We start from the raw sequence: 23,373 nt of genomic DNA on the forward strand, positions 1-23,373 counted from the left end.
ACAAGACCCCTGTGGTGATTTTGGGAGGGGGAGAGACTGACAGGCTGCTCAGGAAACAACCAGCCCCTGACTGTTTTCAGTTATGTGGTAATTAGGGGGCACAGCTATTATGCGATGTAGACAATGTACCTGTGTACCCACAATTCCAGAAAAGAATGGCAATTATTTCTCAAAAAACAGTATTAGATTTTCTACTCAAATGGAAAATTTAATCACTGTGTGATACTCACTGCAATTAAACCTGTAAGGGTCGTGTGCTGACTGTGCTCACATTAACAGCAATGAGATTTCCATGGCATTAGGATTTGCCTTGCAGTTTCTGTGACTTTGGAATAGAAAGCAGCACTTTCCTGGATTTGGGCTGAAATGAAGACTGACATGTTCAACATGAGCAATTATTTTAAAGTTATTGGAACAAAGAAGGGTAATGAAGTGGTGTTTATTGTGAGCTAAACCTTTCTCATTACATTTTTATCTAATGAACAAATTTCTTTGGGAAGTAAAAGCAAAGGTAATTCAACCCTTATATCATCCTCTATGAAAATATTTCAGCCACTAAGATGACTTTCAGATTAGTTTTATCTGTTAATATGACTCATAAACCAACTTGTTTTTTTAATCTCTTGCATCAAACATGACATGGTCCTCTCCTGCGTAGGACTGTGCTGAGTTCAGGCTACTGATTTTGATTTAGTCTTCAGATCATATGCTCAGGAAGCAGAACTGTTAATTAGTGTAACACATATGTACTGGTGGCCAATGCAGGATGCAACTCCTACCCACATATCTGCCATCATAGCATCATCATTGGCACTGCCAGCTACAGAAGATTTCCCTGAATAAAACTAAACAGATTCTTGCTTTTTGGGATTAATAAGCTCAAAATTATAGCTGCATTCTTATGAAGAAAGCACTTCAGGGATTTGAAATACAATTGTATTCGGCAATAAGAGATATAATTCCTTGACTGTTTCAACTCTAGAAGCTCTAACTGTTGAAAGACAGACTACCCAAAAGATAAACAAAATTACTGGCCAATTCTTGCTCCTCTGCCAGAAGGATGTGAGATTGGAAAGAAGAATCAGAGCCAATGTCTCCAGCTAAAGTGCAGAAAGAGCAGCAGGACAAAGCTTGTGTGGGTGTGCACAGGTATCCTGCAGTTCAGCACTATTAAGCTTTAGTTTTAATTATCGAAAAATCTTTGTATAAAAGCAGCTGTTTCACAGCCCTCTTCCAGAACCCTGTGAACAATAATCCTTTGGGGTGTGCAGGATGTGTCTGTGTGGGGGTGTGAATGTGTTTGTGCTGTTCTTTGCATCCCCCCTTTTTCCCTCATGCTCCTTCAGAGAAATACTGCAAAAGTACCACTACTGCATCGTCTTGTTTTCAGACTGTGTTTTCATCTACTCTGCTTTAAAGAATAAATTATTCATGGAACACTGATAGGGACAATTTCTCTGTGAGGAGGATCAGCACAGGGCCACCCCCAAAGCCCTGCTCCATGCTGGAAGCTCCATTTGCAGATGTGCCACACGTCTTCTCTCATAAACCTAAGCTCCAGAGACAGCAGCAGGGAAGGCAAAGCCTTTTTGCCCTCACCCTCTGCAGGTAGAGCCCTGGCACAGCTTGGGCCATGGCTTTAGGGTTTAATTCTGGATTTACACAATGACTGTCTTACCTCTAACCCAAGTTCACACACTGTTTAATTATGTTTAATTACAATGAGCATCCAACATTAAAAATGCAACTACATTCACTTTTCCTGTCAGCATGCAATTAAAAGTAACTCCCAATCTCTTTTTCTTGCCGTTTGTTCTGAAGGAACTCAGGACAAATGTGATTATGGGCTGAGATTTTTCCTAAATAACAATGGGGATTTTTCTGCAAATTACTACTGCTTTTGAAGGAGCTCTAATACTTTAAGCAGTGATAAAGTGGCAGCTGTACATGTTTAATTTCTGAGAGCCAGGGCATAATGCACAAGCATTAATCCCTCCAGCTGTCCAGTAATTAAACATCATGTAAAGCCCAGAGGATATCATTGCTGTGCTACCTTATCTTATTTATGAAGGACTTGCATTTGTTAAATCTAGCAATTCTTTTTTTCCTTCTTGGAAATAATTGTAAATTCTTCCACCATGACTAGTGCACTGAAGCTACAGCTACCCTTTATAAAATGCCAGGATTTTTCTTTTCATCACATACTAAAATAATGAATAATGATAGTGGATAAATATTTCTTTTACAGGCATGACTAAGATGCTGTCGGGGTTTTAACCCTGTTAAAATTGGTGGGTTTATCAGGGCGAATCCACGGCAAAATCTGATCCTTTGGGTTTAATGTCCCTCTGAGGTGACTGAGGGACAGCACATAATGAACGTTAAGTCATTAACAGGTAGTGAACAGAACTAACTTCGACAAAAGCACACATTAATCAAACTGCAATGAAAGATAAAATCAGTGCTACATTATCACCAAGTTAGAAGGTCACAGTAAGATCAGTGGAGATCTGGAATGGACTGGATCAGTATGGTCAAATCCCAGTGGGGAGCACTGGAAGTGCGACTCATGAGAATACAGGTGCCTTTTAATGCACAAGGAAGAAAACAGTGCTGGGACAACATGATGCTCTTTATAGTTACAGGACAATGATAAAAGATAATAAAACAATTTAACTGTCAATAGAAAGGTCACTTTCTATCACTTCATGTGAGTATAAGTGCAGGAACACTTAGGGGGAATGTGACTTTAAATCAGCTTTACAATTTCCCTCCTTCATCTGGTTCATCTCCAGGTGGATCTGCTGGAGGGATGAACAGCTTTAGCCTGCCTTAAATTCTGCCTTCAGCCCATGGTTCTCATGACCTGAGGGCTGTTAACCAGGGCACTGGCAAGAGATGACTCAAAGTTTTCTGCATTTGAACCCCTCACTTGGAGGGGGCTGCTGCATTTTATGGAGAGTAACACCTGAGCCTGGAGCTGTGCCAGGAAAAGTGGGAAGTTCAGCACCTGAGGATCCTGTAAATGATCTATATACACAGGAAAGCCTGTGAGCTGCCATGGCAAGGACACAGGGTTACAGCTGAGCACACACATGCTTGCTGTGGTTTCCCTTACAAATTTAAAAAAACCTTTATCCAGTTTGTTTAGTTTAAATCTGGCATATCATCATATTATAAGGCTGAAAATCTAGAACTAATTCTGAGATACATGGTCAGCAATGAAAAGTCTGAAGACCAGGGTCCAAAAAAGATGCTCTGGGTAATGGAGCTGTCACTGGCATGAGACTCCTGCAGGAATTCCTGACTCTCACCTCAGCCAGCTGCACAAGGATAGTAGTAATATGTCCACTGCCTGCAAAAGTTCCCCATGATCACTATCTCTGTGCTATAGTTTGGCAGAATAAACCATGGTATGGATAAATAGCTTATTCTGCTATCAGTGTATCAATGAATACATCATTTCACTGCATCTGACTGTTGGGAAAGGGGAAAATGGTGCACTTCCAACTCCTCATCTGCAAGATACAATTTCCATATTGAGGGCAAGCGGTGGTTCAGGTGAGAACCATTGACACAGCCAGAAGAGATGGGGCCAGAGCCTTGTTCTCTGTGAGCATCCCAGTCTCTCAGGAGGAACATGTGTGCATTAAAAGGGTTCAGTGCCATTTCAGCTGGTCCAGGATGGCAGTTCTTCTCTTCTAAAGCCATTCTCAAGTGTTCTCTGTACTCCTGAGCAGCTGACAAAGCACTGCTTAGTGCCTCTCTCAGCAGAGATTTAACAAGTTCTGCAGTAGTTAGCCAAGTCCACACGGACCCTGGGTTGTGTTGCTTTAATTACAGCCTCTCAAATTTAATTTCTCTTTTAGTCTCAGTAAACACATTCCTAAGCTTGTCCAATCCATTGTGACAAAGGTTGGGTGCACTGGGAGCAGAAAACCTTCACCAGGGAAATAAGGAGGCTGCCAACACCTCCAAGCCAGCAAATTCAAGACTGCTAACCCTGACCTATGACTACAACACACCTGGTATTGTGAAGAGTCAAATTACTTCTGCTCCAAAAACTGAAAAATAAGATTTTTCTTTTTACATAGTCTTCTTTTAAAAAGGCAGATATTTGCATTTTCAAACATTGTTTGTGCACTGGAAGTCAGTAGTGTTCTTAAAGCTTGTCTGTTGGAAGTCAATTATTTAGGCAGATGGGCACTTAACTACCTATGTGAAAGGATTAATACCTGCAATTAATCCCCAGTGCAACTACAGCCTGTGCAGACACAAATCTGGATCCCTGATCACTGGTGCTTTATCCATTGCAGGTGAAAGAATTTAGCAGTTTCCATTGCTTCCTTGACAAGTTTTTCCACAGGGCAAATTGCACCATTTTGTCTCCTTGTTCAGATTCTCTACTTTTGTCCCTGAGTCTTTGAGCAGCTGCTTTCTCCCCCCAGCTGGCTGTGCCAGTGTCTGCACTGGATACATTTCACTTGGATTAAAAAAGCAATGATATCATTCTTAGAGGAAAAATCAAGAATTACAAGGTTCAGAGCAGTAGCTGGAAAGGAAATTGCTGGAGGAGGAAGAACCATAATACACCTACACTGTTCCTACAGTTTTGGATGATTCTATACTATAATCATTACTGTCCCCTCCTGCAGGAGAACCTCCCTGAACTTGGGCTGTGAACATTCTGACACAGGGACAGGTTCTTGCACAGCCTCAGCACAGCCAAGCTTTGCTCCTAGATACCAGCACAATCTTGTTACTGGTACAAACTACCAATGCAGAAATGCAGGCATAAATAAGGTTCATAAATTCCATACTGAGTCCTCATGAAGCATTATAAATCCAAGAGACAGTTATTCCTATCAAAAAGCAAGAGTATACACACTTAAAATATTTTTGAAGTGTCACATGAGGTTGTAGTAATAGCTTTATTAACATGAATTTAGAAAGAGCTTAGGGGTTTTTCTTCTGGATGCCCTCACTCACATCATCTTCAAGTCATCATCCACTTGTTTATTGCACATGCAGGCTCTCACCACAGAAATTACTCTGAGCACAAATAAATCCCCTTCCAAACATTTATCCAGCAAGTTGGTCAGCTCTGTGAGAAGTGCAGCCTCTGTGACAGGGTGCTGTGCTCCAAAGGGCTACGGGTGACAGGCAGTGCTGAAGCTTCTTATAAAATGAGAATAAAAACCTGAATGCAGAGGTTAAATTAACAAAACAAAGAGAAGAAGAGGTCTGAAGTGGTCAGGATACTGTGTGCTGCTGAGATAAGAAGAGACAGAGAAAGAAGGATTCTAACCAGGGAAGAAATGGGAATGTTAACAGAGTATCAGTGGATAGGCTTAGTGAGGTTTATCAGATTTGGGTAAGAGACAGGAGAGCTATCAATCCTCCACAAGCTCTCTGTTGAAACAGCTCACGCAATTGTTCTCATCCAAGAGGAAAAGACCTTCATTTGACAGGCAACCTCCATGAAAGTGCTCTCACTACAGCCATTCAGCAGTGCCTCCTGCTTCCTTCTCAAAGGGAGTTTTGACCTCTGAAAGATGCTGAGTTGAGATCTTAGGACTGAAAGCTTTTGATGTTTGCACCCTCCCAGGACACTCCAAGTTCACCTGTCAATGCCTTTCCCCTGGTTCTCATGCCCATCCCACAGCCAGACTCAGCAGAGATTTCCAGTGTGTGGGAACAACGCTCAGTCATTAGAAATCAGTTGAAAGCTACTGATTCATTTCTCACCAGTTACCTAAAAACCATCAAAATTTGGTAATTTGTCTTTGGATTAAGTTTCCTTTTTTAAGAACCTGCTCATGCACTAAAACTGGAAGCTAAGAGTAGAGATGCTGAAACATCCAGAGCAGAAACACTCAGCTATTTCCAAATCCATTAATAGCATCATTATGCTGAAATGATGTGGCATTCAGAACATATTGACATTCATTTTGGGGGTTACCTAAGGCTTTGAAAATAAAAAGTTCAAAGCAATTTCAAGTAGATTTTTATTATAACTAAAAGACTCCATGAGACCATTCCCACTGGTGTGAGCAGCAGCATTAAATCAGGGGAGGCAGCCACCAGTGTAAAATTGTTCTAATTTCACTAACTCATATCAGGAAAACAGCAGTTACAATTATCTTCTGAATTTGTTTCTAATTCAAGTCTCCCATTCAAAGAAAAAAATGTACAAGATAAAGAGAAAACACTTAAGAGTTTCACATGGAAAAAAGGAAAAATAAAAGGAAAAAGAAAAAAACGACTAAGAAAAAAATACTTTCAGAAAGAGAGCTAAATAGTGGAACAAGTTGCTCACAAAGTAAAAGCTTTGACAATGTTTTGTTTGATAAAGCTGACTCAAAGAAATAAATTCATCCACAGCACTTCACTCAGAGCCACAAAATGTTTATGTAAAACATATTTTGTTATACAGCTCCAAAGAAAAGATATAATGTGGACTTTGAACTGGGTGGGAATTAGACCCCAAAATCCAATTTTCAAATGAAGAAATTTCAGTTTGTGCTTGAATGTATTCATTCAACCCTTTTACCAGTAACCTGGAAGTAAAAATAACTTTGCTGATAGCACATGCAACAGTAGGAATATTGAGGGATGAGTGAATACACAGAACTTAGAGAGCATCTTAAAAGCCTGGAATCATTTGCATAGAAAGAATTTAATAAGAACAGTATTAGAAAGGTGATTTTACTTCTGCAGAGACTGTCAAGATTGATGTTCCCTTAATTCTGCTGGTCTGTGTAAAAAGAAAGTTGGAAAACCAACTGGAATATCAAAGGGAGCCACAAGAATGAGTCAAGTATTGATTCAAAAGAGAATATTTGACATCAAGAAGCATAAAGACCTAAAATATTTGGTCTATCAAAAATGCAGCCTGAGAAATGGTTTGATCACACAATGTAGGAGTTTTCACAGACTGGAAACACTGTTGTTAAAGGGCTCTTTCATTCAGCACAGAAAGGCCTAACGAAAGGCAGTGGCCATTTAGGGACTGAATTTGAAACAGTTATGGGTACAGAGTACATCATTCTCTCCCTGTCCAGTGAGACCAACAAGCTGTCAATGTCCAGGACTATCTATTCTATCCCAGCAGAAGCCAGCCTGAGTCTGTCCCCACCCTGCAGGGACAAGGACACAGCAGGAACCTGCTGAGCTACCACAAAGGAAGGTTTGAACCTTATTTAAGTCCTTTCCATATCACCTGGGTGTTAACCCTAATAATAATACCTAATTCTTCATGGAGTTCATGCATTCTCCAGCCAGTCCCAACTGAATGCTGAAAAGAATGCTTCTTTCCTCTCTGTTTCTAAAAGTCACCACTTAGCACTGCAAAGAAGAGTGAATAAATTTGTTGGCAGGAAAAGTCATCCCTTTCCATGCAATTTGTAACAGTCACTCCAGGACTTTTATAGTCTTAAATGGAGATGTTGCATTTGTATTAACTCACCAGGAGTGCAACCAGCCTCATCAATTCCACTTTCACAATCCTTCTGCCCATCACATCTCCAGGACAACGGGATGCACTTGTTGCTTAAGTCTCCACAGCTAATTTTTTCAGATGGACACACTTGTTTGGCTGGAAGAAAAAAAACAAAGAAAAAAACAGAAATTAAACATATTTCTAAATATTTCTAACACTGTTTATGCTGTTAAAGTTGCTTTTGCTTTGAATACCTTGATCCTGAGACATATTGGAATGAAACCCCATGTCAACCTGCTGCCTCTTCTATCAGGGAACAAGGCCCTTCCTGTCCCTCCAGCCTGTGCCTGTCCCAGCCAGCCCCTTCCAGGAGCATGCAAATAAAACAAACACCACCCCTCACTCTTAGTTTTGAGCTTAACTCAACCAAAATGAACTGAGAAAATTGTTTCAACAGACCAACAGGGATTCCAGCTGAGAACTTGCGGATGGTTACAGGGGGGGATGCTCAGTGCAGCACCAGCTCTGCCTCCCTGCCCAACACACTGAGCTGGAGCTGTTCTGTCATTGCCCCCTGCACACAGCACAGCACCTCTGCACAAACCACCAGGAAAAACAAATTCCCTCATTTCAGTCTATGCTTGGCAAGGCAATTCCTAAACGTAAATGATCTGGGCAGATTGTGGTCAGCAAAGCTGAGGATAAAAAGCAGCAAGGACAAGCAGGAACTTGCAGATATTTAACAAATTGAGCTGTAACTGTGTAAATTGAAGGCAACTGTGATGTCAGACATGGAGACACAGGAGCACCTGCAGAAGCAAAAACCCCAGTACAGGCAAGAACACAACTATGAAAAAGAATCTGCCAGATTTATCTGGAACCAAGTAAGCTGTGAAACTCATTCTCTCATAACTAGTTTGCATTGCTAAAATTCCTTTTTTTTTTTTTTTCATACTAGTGTAAAGAGCAACAGATCTACATTTATTGTGACAAGGCTGCTGAAATGCAAAATGTTCCACAATTAAAACAATTGTTTAGCATTCTGGAATCATCATCCAGTTTGGCAGGATTTGCTTATTAAACAGACCAATTTCTCTCTTCAAAAAATTACATATATTCAAATAGTTCTTCCATTGGTATTAATGATAATAATGCTGTGTATGGCTGCAGGTCTACTGAGCAGGGGGAAACCTAAATTCTAAATGAAAACCTTCACATTACCCTGTTCTGGTAAAGGTATTTACACAAAGTCAATCAGCTTCCCGAGTGCTGAGCGAGAGAGGATGGAAATCATATCTCCCCTTCCACCTACACAAGGAGGCTGTGAAAGGGCATCTTATAGCCCCAAAGCATCAATCAGCCACTTGGAGAGCAGTGCCATTTAATCCCTGGATTTCTCTGTCTTAGCGCCTTGAAGTGTTATAAGGAACAGTTTCGAGAAGCTGTGGGCAACCAATACATCAAGAAAAATTAGGTCCTGCCACAGACAGACAGTTAATAACAGATGTAATGAAGTTTTATAACCCTGAGGCATGACAGCATTTCTGTTGAAATTTGCTCACTGCATACCTAAATAACACTTATGAATGTTGCATGATTACAGGGAGGAGGAAAAATGGGATCCTTACTTAGGCTTTGGGATCATTTTTCCAGCAAATCAGTAACAAAAAGCATTGGAAAGGCTCCCCAGCAAGACCCCACAGGATCAGTGTATCTGCCAACTCAGGACAGGTCCTGTGTCCCTGTCCCTCCAAGCCACAAGTTTTTGTACTGCCCAACTGCAGAAATGTCTGGATTGGACTGGCATACTGGGGAAACTGGAATACCAAAAATGTCACTGAGACCTTCGTTAATCAGGTTATTTGTCCATATCCCCCAAAAATTGTTCTAGCTCTTCTTGGCAATTGTGATGGAAAGGAGAATTGGTTTAGATGCCAAGTAGGAGCAGGTCTTTCATCCTCACTGTAATTCTCCATTGAGAACCAAGTGGGTTAAGACAGGTGAGAACATGTTCCACACACCTGGTTTTAAAAAAGGTGAAATATAATCTTAAAATGCTATCATCACACAGCTGGATCATTAACCAGCAAAAAGGTTACTTATTGGCCACAATTTAAAGTGTGGGCATTACTTTTGCTTGGCTGCTGTGGGCAGGTGCTTAATAGCTTTGGGAAGCTGAAGGGTTTGGAAAGGTATGAACAGAAGGCTCCTATTTATGGAAATAGTTGATATGTTAATCATCTTCCTGGCAGAATAATTACAGACATTAAAATATGTAAATCAAAGCTTGAACTTTCAGGGATGCAGCAAGAGAAGCTGCTGTTGGTCACAGTTCATCAAATCTCTCCGTTCCAGTGGTTTCTGCACCCAAGCAACCGTTGCATGGAAGCCAATGACTTGTAACCACTGGCAGGTAACAGAGAGGGGATCTTGCACAAAACTCAAAGCAAAACTTTGGTGAAAACACACCTGCATTTCCAGCAAGTTGAGTGTTTTCCTCCCCTCTCCTTCAAGAGGCTGCAGATAAAAGTGGAACCCATGTTGTTGCCCACACTATCAGGGAGGCTTTCAGCAACTGCAGCCCAGACTTAACATTTCTGTTTCTGTGCATGGCTTACACAAACCCAGGCCTCTTGGGCTGACGTGACCAAAATGTTTTACTTCCTCCTTCCCTCTTTGTGCAGCCAGAAAGGAAAGGGTTAGTGCTGTGTGTGATGGTGAGAGCTCTTACCCTGGATGCATTCTGGACCAATGCGAGTTATAGCTAGATCTGCCTTTTCAGAAAAGCACAATTAAAAGACTTGGTTGAAATGTCAGACACATCAAGACCAATTTATCACAATGAACTGCAAATGCCAAGGATGGACAACAATGGTTTATTTATAAGGAGACAAGAGCAAAGAAGACAAGAAGGTTCCATTTACTCACTACCGCCAATGGCACATTCTTCTTTCTCTTTATAGGAGGCTACAAAGTCTTTCAGAGAACCATAGAGCCTAACTGGCGCCCCACTGTTTGCTTCCTCTTGTGCCACTGCTGTGCTTTTCAGGCTCCGGACATCATGTATATTCAAGAAAGCCCAAGAAAACAAAATTGATTTACTTTCAGAAGACCATTTGTCAGGTTCTCACCAAACAGGTATTCTAAGAGCATACACAAAATGCAATTAAGCAGCTTCTACTGGTGGGAAACCCACAAGACTTTTCATCAGCAGAGTGAAAAGAATGCCCTTTGTGGAAATACGTCATCTTACAGGTCTGAACGGCTCCTCTATCTCTGCTGAAATATCTTCCCATCCTCTCTAGATTGCCCCTTGTGGTTTTCCAGGAACCAGCAGGTTCTTCACAAGCTTCAACCCAAAACTTATTTTTTCTCCAACAGAGAAAACTCAGTACTAAAATGGTTTAATTATTTTCTGCCATGCCAGTGAACTGTTCCCACAAATATTTCCGCTACTTTTATTATGGAACTTAAAATTCCTACCTCCCTCTTTCCCCCAGCAATTGTTTAGTTGTCAGCTTTTCCTTTATTTAAAGGAATATTTTTTAATGAGGACCTCCACTCCTCAAACATTGCCCTTAAATCTTCTTTTGTCACAGCTGGCAGAACTGCCTCAGAGATGTACCAAGAACAAAATAAGTGTTCATACCTTACAGTGGTTTTAGTTTCTTTCCCCAAATACCAGTCAATGTCAAACTACCACATACCTGCCCAAGTACAGGACTAGAATCCAGTTTGTTTCCAGGCAAAACCAGCCAAACTGGTAAATGAGCAACTGTTCTGCAGAGAGGAGGGGAGCTGACAGGCAGAGATTGCTTAGGAAAATTCAGAACTCAGAGTTCCCAATCACTGAAGATTTGTGATTCAGAAAAAAAATCTGTTACAAGTTTACATATATAGTTCTTCATATATATGTGTGTATATGAATGTATATCTCAATCTACACTCACCACTGACTTACAACTCAAAGTTTCCCATTGAAGTATTTAAGGTGCATTAAGAAACACAGTTTAAAATCCATCATGACTTAAAATATTGTCACAGCTGAAGGTGTGTCTGACTGGTACTTTCCTTCCCTTGCCCCTTCTCCCAGCTGTGGGTGGATGTCAGGAACACTGGCCTCTACCCCATTCACCACCAGTTCACTCTGCAGCTCAGGACAGGTCACTGCTGTTTCAGTTTACTCAACCCTTCCAGACACATCAGATTCTGGTGTGAGTCTATAAAGTGTTTTATATCATATTTGTTATACTTGATCTCCCTGATGCCTTCCCTGTGACACCTTACATCCTAAGTGTTTGTGTGGGGACAGCAACATCCACGGTGGATGATTCCCATGTCCTGGGAGTTTCTTTGGCCCTGGTGCACAGAGCACTGGGAGCACTCAGGGACTCCCCTGAACCCACAGCTTTTGCTGGGTGCTTGAGTTTGGATCTGTGCATCAGCAACACACAGAGACAGAACCATGGGGAATGCTAATCAAAGAATTGTTCCCACTAAAGGTTAGGAGCTGCACTGAACTCCCCTTCTGTCATGTAAAGCAACACACTACAAGCATCAGCCTGCTGGGATAGCAAGACTTACATGAACTTGCAACTTTCCAAAACCCAATGCAACTCATCCAGCAGCAGTACTTGGGGTGCTCACCATATCTGTATTACACATATACTTGAAATGTCTGAGAAAATACAGGCAGCTCTACAATATCAGTTGAAAGCAGCCCAGGCCAAAACAAATGTCATGATTAGTGGCTTAAATGAATTAAGATTACAGCAGTGAGACTTGGAATGAGACCAACCCACCACCAATGACGCCTTTGTTGACAGAAGCAGCCACCCCATCCATCTGCTCCCACAGGAAACTCCGTTCTGGTCAAACTGGGGCACGCTGACACCAATTCCCAGGGACTGGGAGCTTGAACTAATGCTACCTGACTCTACATTTGTGGTGTGTAAGTACAGGCTGATATGCCATAACCTTTGTGGCACCATGTAAAGGCACAGAAATAGTGAAAAATCTATTCTTCCTGCACAAAAGGATAATGAACTTATTATTAACTTAATAGCCTTTAAACTTCTGACATAAATTAAGCAACTCAAAAAACAGACTAGGAAAGGCGACTAAGGAACTATACTGTGAAATGTCAGGAACAGCATTAACAACTGATACACCTGATAAATAGATTCAGTAGTGTGATTTGTTTGATGATGACTTATGCTCAGAAGTTCCCAGGGTTACAGAAGAGGATTTGCACAGATTTCCCTCCATTGCACTGCATAGTATAGCACTTAACTCTGTTCTTGTGTGCTCATAGGAAGGGCTCCTTTACAACACCATGTATCAAGAGTCTTTAATGAGTCTCCAACTCCTCTACCTTGAAACTGGAGGGAGAAAATAAGCTTAGCACACGTGGGGTTCAGCTTGAGATAGGTAGCTTGCTTTTGTGCAGATTAGCACATTGGTGATTACCACCTCTGACATCAGAGTGAAATAATCAGGAATTCAAAATCCCAGGATTAATCCTAATTACTGAAACAGAGACTAACTGTCAGAATAACGGTGATGTAACTTTTATAGAAAAGGGTGTTCCAAAAGCACAGACACTACAAACAACCTCAAGTAAGAAAATGATTCTCTGCTATCGTGCCAATCGTTTTAACAGGTAATATAAACTGTATTTGAGCAGAGTGCAAGGTGATAAGAGCTCTCTACAGCAGGCTGCAAACACAAATGGCATCAGGTTTTAGCTAAGCTCCATGTCTCACAATGTGAGCCACCTGCATGGGTCAGGAAGAATCCCAGGTTCAGAGCTCTCCTGGCACACTTGGAACCCTGAATACTGTCACAGCCCAGGACAGCAAGCTGCACAGAAAGGACTCCTACTCTTGGGCTTCCAGTGCACCGTTTCATCTTTGATTACTGATTGCTGTGTCTTATTCATTCCACTTCAAAAATCGAAACTACCATCAAACTTGGCTACAAAAAGCATTTCCTTCCCTCAGTCTGACTGGCAGGACTTCAGCTGATTTTGTATTCCGGTAAACACAGCAAATGCTCTTTTGCTGTGATCATCTGAGCACATCTCACCTAATTCATCTGAGAGCTTCTCCAGATACTGTTCCAATGGCACTTTTGTTCTTTACCTGAGGGGCCCAAAAGGCCCTGCTGCTGAGAAATAAAGCCCTTAAATTCAGGTCAGTTGGCTTGTTTAGGGTAAATCCAAGTCTAGGTCACTGGCTCATGGTAAACAGGAGGTCAGACTGGATGATTACATGATCCTTCTTGGTCTCAAACTGCAGGAAAATTGTCATACTTTCAGTAGGAATCAGAAAAGTTTTTAATGGCCTTTAAACTGTTTCTCATGGTGATACTTCTGAAATTTCAGAATTTACGAAGATAGATGTTTAACAACAGTGAGGGTATAGGCTGCTGATCCTCATTAAATTCCATTTTTTTTTAATCATCTAGTGCTTGCAAAACAACAGTGTTTTTTAAACTGGTGTCTGTAGAATACACTGTGACATTCCCCCACTGTCAAGTCTGGCTGTGCACAGACAAACCAGTTTCTAAGAGACCATGACAGGTTATTAGGCACAAGAAAGATGCAGAAATGATACAGAGAGGGCTTCCTGCTCCTGAACAAACTACATTTCCCTACCCACCACTGCACACATGAGAATTCATTGCAAAAGTTCATTCCCTAAAGCAGCTTTTATGCCCAAGCACCTTGAGACAAAAGCTGCCTTTCCAGGGGAAACTGAACAGTTCCACAGATATTGTCAGCAATCCCTCAAGGCCAGTCCTTGGCTTGCCTTGGCCTTTCTGCTCCACCCAGCCCTCTGTGTATGACCAGCAGTGCCCTGATGGCTCTGACGTTAAAAGCCTCGAGGCATTGCTTTGATCAGGGGTGCACGAATCCTTTAATAAACTTGAATGAGACACAGGATAACCCTGGGATTCCAATTCTTGCTACCATTTTCTGCAGATTCTGGACAACACCAACATACACAATAACCATGACCACAGCTCACTTGTGGTGTGACCTGACCCCACGGGGCAAGGCAGAAATATGGACAACAGGATGAGGCTGGTGCAGTCCAGTTCCAGCTGAGTAAAGCATTACTGCACAGTGTGCAGCCATGGGAGAGCCCAGGAGCCATGTGCCACCTCGGAATGCCAGTTTCTCATCTTTCCTGACACCACAGCCATATGGTCACGAGAAACATTTACTCAGACTAATCCAGAGAAGAAATGAATACAGCCCTGTAGTGACAGCCCTGCTTAATGACAGTGAAGCACAGCCCTCATTGTCTAGGGGAACAAAAAGGGGATTTTGATAAACTCAAGTTGGAGGCCATCTGCCTACTTTCCCCCATGTTTCTACCAACTTTGGCTCTTTACATGTCTTCTTGATGGAAGAGGAAAATCCATAATTTGCTCTGGACTAATAATGGAGAGCTGTTTAAAACCCTAACATGGTCCCTTCCTTGTGAAGCCACCAGACCCTCTTTGCCTTTCTCTCTGCTCCTCTAAAGCAGAGCAGAACTTGCCTTCAAGAGGAGTTACGTCTTTAAGACATTATTCTGGCTACTGAAAACCTGAGTTTCCACATCAGATTTCTTCAGATCCCTTCGTACTACTTAACATTTTATTTTCTCTTCATTGATGGTTTCTCTCATCTCAAGGATCAGTTGTTGCCCTTAGCTTGGCACAGAGGCAAGAAGAACTAATAAAAACCACAGGGAAAATCCTAGACATCAAAGTAAGAAACCAGAACAGCTGAGGAAGAACCTGTTCCTGGCAGAAGTAAAGCAGCAACGTGCACTGCTGATCTCTAACAGTTTCATAATAAATTGACAGTTGACTTTGGTAGTTAGCAAACACCCAGACCTGCCAGCAAAACCCAGGACTCAAAATTTTCTTTAGAGATAGTTTTCTAATAGAAAAACTATTAAATATTCCCTTTTGTGAGAGGCATTTTTCATGCTCAATCAAAAGAAAAACTTAAAAAAAAAAATCCAACAATGACATGACTTTGTTTAAGACGGTCAGGAAAAACACTCTGCTTTTTTGTACCCTGAACATAAAATCTTCCTTAAACTCTATTGTTTCTAGAGCCAGTTTGAAAGAGAGTGATGTACAACATTGTCCTGCCAAAGCTCCCATCCCACCACTGTCTACACTGATAATTACCCTGTCAATCCATGTACACATTGCCAGCTGCAATGTAGCTCAGCCTTCCCTTCCCTTCTGTATTAAAAGTAATGGGGGCGGTCAGGGGAGAAAAGAGAAAAAGAATTTAAAAAAAAGGGAGCGGGGGGTGGTTTGCCTTTCCTATACCCCAGAAATCAAAATGGAACTCCAATCTTTGACATGGTTGAGAGATGAGCTCCATTTCTCCACACACATCCTCCACCCCTGCTTTTTTCCAGGGATGCCTACCCTGAAAAACTAAGTCTGGCTACAAACAACCTTTAAAAATCTATCATGATCCACTGTGTTCCCCGTTGATTAGTGATGCGTGATGCTTTTAAGGCAGTTCTGATTCAGGCAAGCCTTAGGAGAATCAAGCACCCGAGGGTAAGAGCTGAAGCAGCACAGACTGGTAGCAAAGTAGCCGGGAATCAGCGGAGTTCAAACACAGCCATGCTCTGGGAAAAAGGGGAGTCAGGAGGTTACAGCGACACAAGCTGGGCTTGAATGGAAGTCAGCTAATTAACCCCGAGAAATGCAGCTTGTGAAAGGAAAACTTGTTCCCCGCCCGAGATCAGTAATTCCGGAGCCTTGTGGGCAAACAGATTTTCAAACAACCGAAACTTTCTCACGCAGTCCCAGAGGTGACACATGGAAATGCTGAACAGAGCCCTCGGCCGCCAAGTGGCAGCGCTGGGGAACAGCCCCAGCCTTCCCCCCAAAGTGGGACTCATTTCCAGTCTTCTGTCCCCGTTCAGGTGTCAGCCCTGTGCTGATCCCCAATTCCCCAATTCCCTGGGCATCCCACGGGCACACCAGAGCCCACCCTCGGTCCAAAGCCCAGCCCTCCTAGTCTGAGTTGGCAGAGACCGTGGAAAGAGCTGATCTCCACAGAAACACGGGGAAAAACACATTCTCCTGATCTGTACTGATCCAATAATGCTTCCTGCTTTATTCCTAGGCTTTGGGTCTAAATACATTGCAGCTTTAACAACATCAACTTTCTTCACTAAGGATTCAGTGATAAAATACTCCAGATTGCAGCACACAATAAATCAATCATCTCTCCCTGCATGGATTTGTAACTCAGCAGTTTGAAAGCATCTTGGAACAATTTCTGCACAGATACTTTTAGATAAGGGACAAATTTACTTTTTATTGAATCAAATGTTATTTGACTGGCTTTGGTTTATAGATAAAAGTGACAGAGTTTTCTAGGCTCTCTTCAAATTGTTGGCACTGTGACCCTGAACTGTTTAAAAAATTAGTTTCTAAAATAATTAATTCTCTCCACTGGCAGTATCTCACCTAGTCCAAGCCTACCAGACATTATCACCTTGGTCACTTGTCATATTCTTAAACAAGCAGCTAAGCACAGCACCAGGACAGATTTATCTATTTTTCCTCCTATATATTAATTTCTAGAATACCCCAGAATATGCATCCCAGAGTGCTCCATTTCTATTACAGCAAATCCAGAAACAAATTCCAGATGGCAGCTCATTTCATACATATTCTGGCATATTTAGGCACTTGACTTCTCCACTTCTTTGGAAGCAAATTAATGCTCAACTCAAAATTAGGTTTTAAAGCACAGTTTAAAAAAAATTCATCTATATCATGCAATTAGCAAAAATCAATTACCAGACGCCAGACTGAATTTGATGACAGAAAAATTATTGTATTTTGCAAGTACTGCAAATAATGACAAAAATCCCTTAAGTTAGAGAAATTCCTCTGCAAAGGTGACTTTGTTTCACAGCCCCAGTGCACAGACTGAATTTGAGAGTACTGAGCAGGTCAAAGCAAACATCCAGAATTATATTGGATGAACCCAGTGGACAGCTACGCCAGTAAGAGGGGTTTTGTGGGAATAAAAGAGAACAAAAAACCTGTAATGATCCTCACAGTGTCCATACACTGTGCTCATTTAGCAACCAAGAAATATGCGGGGCCAACTTCTACCTCCAATTCTTTCTAGCAAGGCAGCAAGAGAATATTTGGCCTGTAAATTGAGATGTAAAATATTTTATATATATAAAGCTAGCATGTAACAGATATGTAAACTGTATTATATAAATTTTACTGGCAGTAAAATTTATATAATCAGGAAATTTATAAAAATTTATATATCAGGAACTGGCAGTTCCTGTCTCTCGCTCTTCCTTATCACTTAGGCAGTAACTAGGAAATTGTCAGATATTCCATCCTGAAGATAAGCATAGTTTGCTATCTGATGAACTCCTAATGAATATACTGTTAATTGCATAACCTTCCTTCAGCACAGGAACTTTTCTGTTCATCAAGGGCATGGATAAAACAGCTTCTTTGCTTTGGAGCATCCTTGTAATTAATAATATATTCTTCACACTTCTAAATATAACCCATAATGAGATGCTTTAAAGGATCCAAGCTGCACCTTTCACTAAGTGCTTTTGATCAGAAGGGAAGGAGCCAGAGCTTGTTCAGACAACAGAGGCTGCTGGAACGCGACTGTCGCTTCCCAATCCTGAAAGGCTGCAAACGACTTCAAACGGGGCTCAGCAGCAAAACATGCCAAAACAGCTTCCTCCACCTAAAACACAGTGTCTCGTTATCTCTGGGCATATTCTGTGCACATCAGAGATGAAAAGAAGTATATATATATTAGATATAGATAGTATATATAATATAGTCTTACATAAATGTATAGTGGGTAACTTTTACTCGTTAACATTCTACTCATTAATTCCATGAAAACTCTGCCATCAATCACAAATCAAGTGATGAGCTACTACAATGTGCAAAATCTCCCCAATTATATTTGCCATCCATGTGACCTGGCACCTCTCAGAGATTTCTCCTGGTTTCCATGTGCTGAGAAAACACATCTCCAAGGATCACAGAACAGAAAAAAAGTATTTCTTGATACCTATGACTTTCTCTGGAAACATTTTCCAAAACTTCTTTATGCTGAGGGTGGCATAGCACTGGAACAGCTGCCTGGGGAGGTTGTAGAGTTTCCCTCTCTGGAAACATTCCCAACCCACCTGGCCATGTTCCTGTGTCACCTCCTCCAGGTGCCCCTGCCTCGGCAGTGGCATTGGACTGGATGATCTCCAACCCTGACACATCTGTGATTCTGTGACCTTCAAATAATGATCCATGGTTGGGGAGAAGAAAGGAGAGTGGTTCTCCCCCACCTGTGGAGTTCCCTTAATTGAACAACACAATTTTTGCCTTGAAAATTCCTTCCCAGTGATTTGGATGGAGTATTCCATGATTCGGAGGGGGAGTTTCTTCCATTGTCAGAGCTTGCTGTGCCTTGCAGCAGCTGGGCCAAATACCTTCACCTACAAACTGTGAGCATCACTGCTGTATGTGCAGCAGCTGAGAGATCCTCCCAAGGTTAAAAAGCCTGAGGACTGTTAAATGCTTGCACAGCAAAGGCTGACTTTCTACATCAACACCTCGTTTAAACAACAGCATCTCTTTAAGCCAGGTACCTATTTTGATTTAAAGACTTCAGTCAGTAAGGAGTTCTGTCCAAGTGAGTCCACTTTATTTGCCACTACTGTTAAGAGCTGTGTCTTATCTGTGTTTCTCTTATCTAGTTTCCTGGATCAGGCTGATTCTTGCTAAGCTAAAGAAACAATTGTGTGATAAAACCAAAGAGACAGGTGTAAATTGATAAAGGCAACTGTCAACCCTCTCTTCAATAAATCAAATAGCAAATACCCTTCTAATAAGGTTTATTTTTCAACTCCAATCATGTGAGCCTTGTAAGGTTGTTCACAGCCCCTTGTCTAATAACCTTTCCACTTTATAGCAGCTGCCCATGTCTTTTACCACCTCTCAACCACCTGCTCTTCAACTTGCTTAGCACGACCTCTAATTATGTTGTAAACATAAAGGTTAGAAAAATGTAGTTTAAGTCAAATCACATATCACAAAATACACACAGTAGCTTATTAACATTCACAGTATCTTATTAACGAGGTCATGATTCAATCAAGAACCACTGAGAAGTGACACAGCTCTTGTTTTCCCTAACATGTTGACACGGATTTTTTTTTTACTTTTTAATTTTTTTTTAAATCTTGATGTGTTATGTTCCATTATCAGGCTCTCTGTGGTTTTGTCCAAAACTAACAACAGCCAGTTCAGCACACACAGCTTTGGAGCTGAATTGTTATTGTTGTAGCTGTGAGGAACTCCAGGTTTGGGCTGCAGACCTTCTACAGCAGGTTCTGTACTGTGCTGTTTAACCTTTTAAACCACCCTAAAAATACAGCTTTTACTAGCTTACTGAAGCTTCCACCAGTGTTCCAACATCTGCAAAAAACAGTAATGCAAGTTCTAATAAAAACAGAAATACAGATCAGAAAACTGACTGTGTCCCTCAATGAGTTTGTCACTTTGCTTTAAAAGTCAAACCTTTAATAGCTACTATTGAGTAGCAGGCATGTCATTAAATGTGCAAATGCAACTTCTTCCTCTTCTTTCTGAACAGAAATTAGAAATACTTTCAGTATTTACTCAGTTTCTGCCACTGCAGCTTAACTTCCAGTCTCATTGACCAGGATCACACTATATGGATGTTTTACATACAGCTGAAGAATTCCTTACAATCCTTTTATTAGGTAAGGTGTCCTTCCTTTTGTTCCTTCTCACCTATGGAATTTTCCCCATTAGTTGCGGGGATTGCTGGTACTTACTGGGTGCTTGAGAAGACAGAGTTCGGCCGGGCCCGGGGGAAGGGGGCAGGAAAGGGAGGGCAGGGGCAGCCGGGGATCGCTTTTTCGGCTTCAGAGCTGCACACGGAGCTGTTGGTGCTTGGGGAAAGGAATTCACTATAACCCAGATGGGGCTGCTGTTTTTTCTTCTCCTTCTCCTTCCTCTGTGTGCCTCACACCCCTGTCCTGCTGGGCAGTGCCAGTGCCAGGCACCACCACAGAGCTGCTGATCCAGCTCATCCCCCGGGCTGGGCTCTCAGCTCATCCCTGCTGTTCCAGCTGAGTGTTCCTCAGAGCCTGCAGGAGCACCGGGACTGACTGCCCGAGGGGTTTGTGAGGCAAAGCCTCTCCTCCATCCCTTCCCATCTCGGCTGAGAAGGCTGTCACGGGCTCCCTGGTTCTGTTTTGTTGTTAATGCTGTAGTTATTGTTACACACTAGTAAAGAACTGTTATTCCTATCCCCAGATCTCTGCCTGAGAGCCCCTTGATTTCAAAATTAAAATAATTTGGAGGGAGGGGGCATTACATTTTCATTCCAAGGGAGGTTCCTGCCTTCCCTAGCAGTCGTCTGTCTTTCAAACCAAGACACCTTCCTACACCTGGCCACAAAATTCTCATGCTTGTTTCTGGCTTTCCTTATTCAATGAATTTATTACCTAACTCCCCCTTGTACCTAAACTGTAATAGTTTCAACTCTCAGTATTATGGATTCTTACACTAATTTCCTACAGAAACAAAGTTTCCACGTACAATTAATGAGTCCCCCACAAGAAAATGCTTCTCTGTCCTCATAACCAAATGTAGTGGCCAAACTGAATAAAACAACAAAAAGATGATATATCTTGAGGGGAATTTTTATATCTTCAGTGAAAATACATGGCAGGGCAGAATACTCTGCCAGAAGAAAAGGCTGCATCAAAAGCCCTGCCTGTACTGGATGACAATCCATGCACAAAGAAACTGGGGAAACTTTTAATTGGAATTCTTACTCTCTTATGCACCAAAGAGTCAATCAAGCCCAGGACATAAATGAACAGGAGTCAGGAATGGAAGAGAAATCTAACTCAGAAGTTCTGGTGCTCCTGAAGTATTTGCTAACTCAGTGATTGAACTTTGCAGGAATCACACCCACAGAGCAAGCAGGAGAAAAGCTCACAGAAATACAGCATAATGTGGTTCTTGAGGGCTGGTACATGATTTTTTAATGCTTTCAGCAGGAGGACTTTCTTTCCAACCTACCATAACTAAAAGAAGCAGAATAGATCTCTGAGACCAAGTTCTGTCACCTGTATAGCAGGTAAGATTGCACTTGGTCTAGATAAAGTAATTTTTATGACATTCAGGTTGAAAGTACACCTCATTTCCTATGCAGGTCAGCTATAATTTCCTACACAGCTACCTAAGACTTGAGGGATTCTGATGTCAGAACTTTAAATAACTGTACTCAGAGTGCCCAACCTTTCCCAAACCTTCTCTGACAATGAGACAGAGCTGTCTTTATGTGGGTCTTTCCCAACTGGCAACTTCAGGAGTGAAGACACGTGGAGCTGATGGGGAAAGGGTCTGGCAGATTGAAGAGCTTTGCCTCAAGACCCAAAGCACCGGCCCAGCCCTGCTCCACACCAAAGCCAGGAGCACCAGAAGCCACCAGCCCTGCCCGCCAACATCAGGGACATGGCACAACTGGCAAGCACAGGCACTTCCACTGAAGGCACAAAGGGCAGCTGTGAAGCAGCTCCTCTGCTCTCTGGGCATCTCTGCCATCTTCCCTAAAGAAAACAGATGCCAGGCTGCTAATCTGCTTTAGGAGAGGGAAAGAACAGCCTGGCAGAGATTTTGATCCGTGTCACAATTACAGTTCAGTCCCAGAGCAACACACATTTCTCATGATCCCCAGCTGGAATTAATACAGAGGCTGAGCTGAACCAATATAACCTTCAGCATGTGAAGAAAATATTCTCTTGCATCACCCCTAAAAATCAACTGAAGTATGAAGAATGTCTGGATACCTAAAGAGTGCTTAATTCTGTTAGGTTCAAAAAATCAAAACCAACAAAAACCACAATCCAAAATAACAGTAGCCATGTGAAATCAGCAAAATAGAATACTCCTTTCCTCATCTTTGAAAAAACCCTGATATCCTGATTGACTATGCCTAGAGAAGTGTGCTCATAAAAATGTTCAAAGTATTACTTGATTACATTTTCAATACAGATAACACTGTGGGGCCACACAGAATATTCAATCCAGCCTGTAAATCACCTCAGCATCCAGACTCCAGCATGCACCCAGTCTCAGTGACACAGGTTATACAGAAAAGCAAACTCATTCTGTTAGCCTGTTACAGAAGAGGACATGTGGTGCTCTTGCTGATTTTCAATCAACAGAACAACATGACTTGGTCAGCTCAGTCTCTCTGCTGTGTCGGTCCAGTTTTAGCTGAAAAACTCTGCACTCTACAAAATATGCTGGAGCTCCACATGTAGTAATTGTATTTTTAAAGACAGATTTCTGCATCTGTGGTCGTGTGCACTGGCATGTGTCATCCTTGGCTGCCTTAACCATGCACTGAAACATCACTCTCGAGGCTACTGTTCCTCCTTCCCCTCTCAAACCTCTCCACTCTCTCCATCCAGCCAGTTTTGATCTCTCAAGATCTCTAGAGTTTGGGAAAGTGCTTAAGTAATTATAGTACAGAGGAAGTCAGTCAGCACATATGTGGGTTTGAACTACAAAATTTTTTCATTTGGCTAAGGAGGAGAGAAAATGTGTCTTGAAAGCCAGAAACATCAGCCCTTGTTCTCAAAATATTTGATGAGCAGATAGGGACACATTCACTCCTTCTGGAACATAAGTAACATGACAGCTTCCAGTGGCAGCTGCTTTACACTCTGGAAAAAAACACTGGTTTTTCCAAACCAAAACCATAGGAGATGAATGAAAAAAATCCAAGTGAAGGAGAAGAATATGCAAAATTGTTGTTAGGCTATGTAAAGTTAAGAACTGACCCCACAACTCTGAAG

The 23,373-nt window shown here is 41.8% G+C and overlaps 1 protein-coding gene across 3 annotated transcripts in view; it reads right to left on the minus strand.

The window, feature by feature from the left end:
• Window positions 1-23,373, minus strand: part of LRP8 (LDL receptor related protein 8) — a 175,380-nt gene that overhangs the window by 34,712 nt on the left and 117,295 nt on the right. For all 3 annotated transcript variants that reach the window (XM_058842712.1, XM_058842711.1, XM_058842713.1), the window contains one exon: window positions 7,469-7,597. In XM_058842712.1, coding sequence (XP_058698695.1) covers window positions 7,469-7,597 — 129 coding nt within the window. The remainder of the gene's footprint in view (window positions 1-7,468; window positions 7,598-23,373) is intronic.

This window comes from Poecile atricapillus, chromosome 7 (assembly GCF_030490865.1).
Source record: "Poecile atricapillus isolate bPoeAtr1 chromosome 7, bPoeAtr1.hap1, whole genome shotgun sequence".
Lineage (NCBI taxonomy): Eukaryota > Metazoa > Chordata > Aves > Passeriformes > Paridae > Poecile > Poecile atricapillus.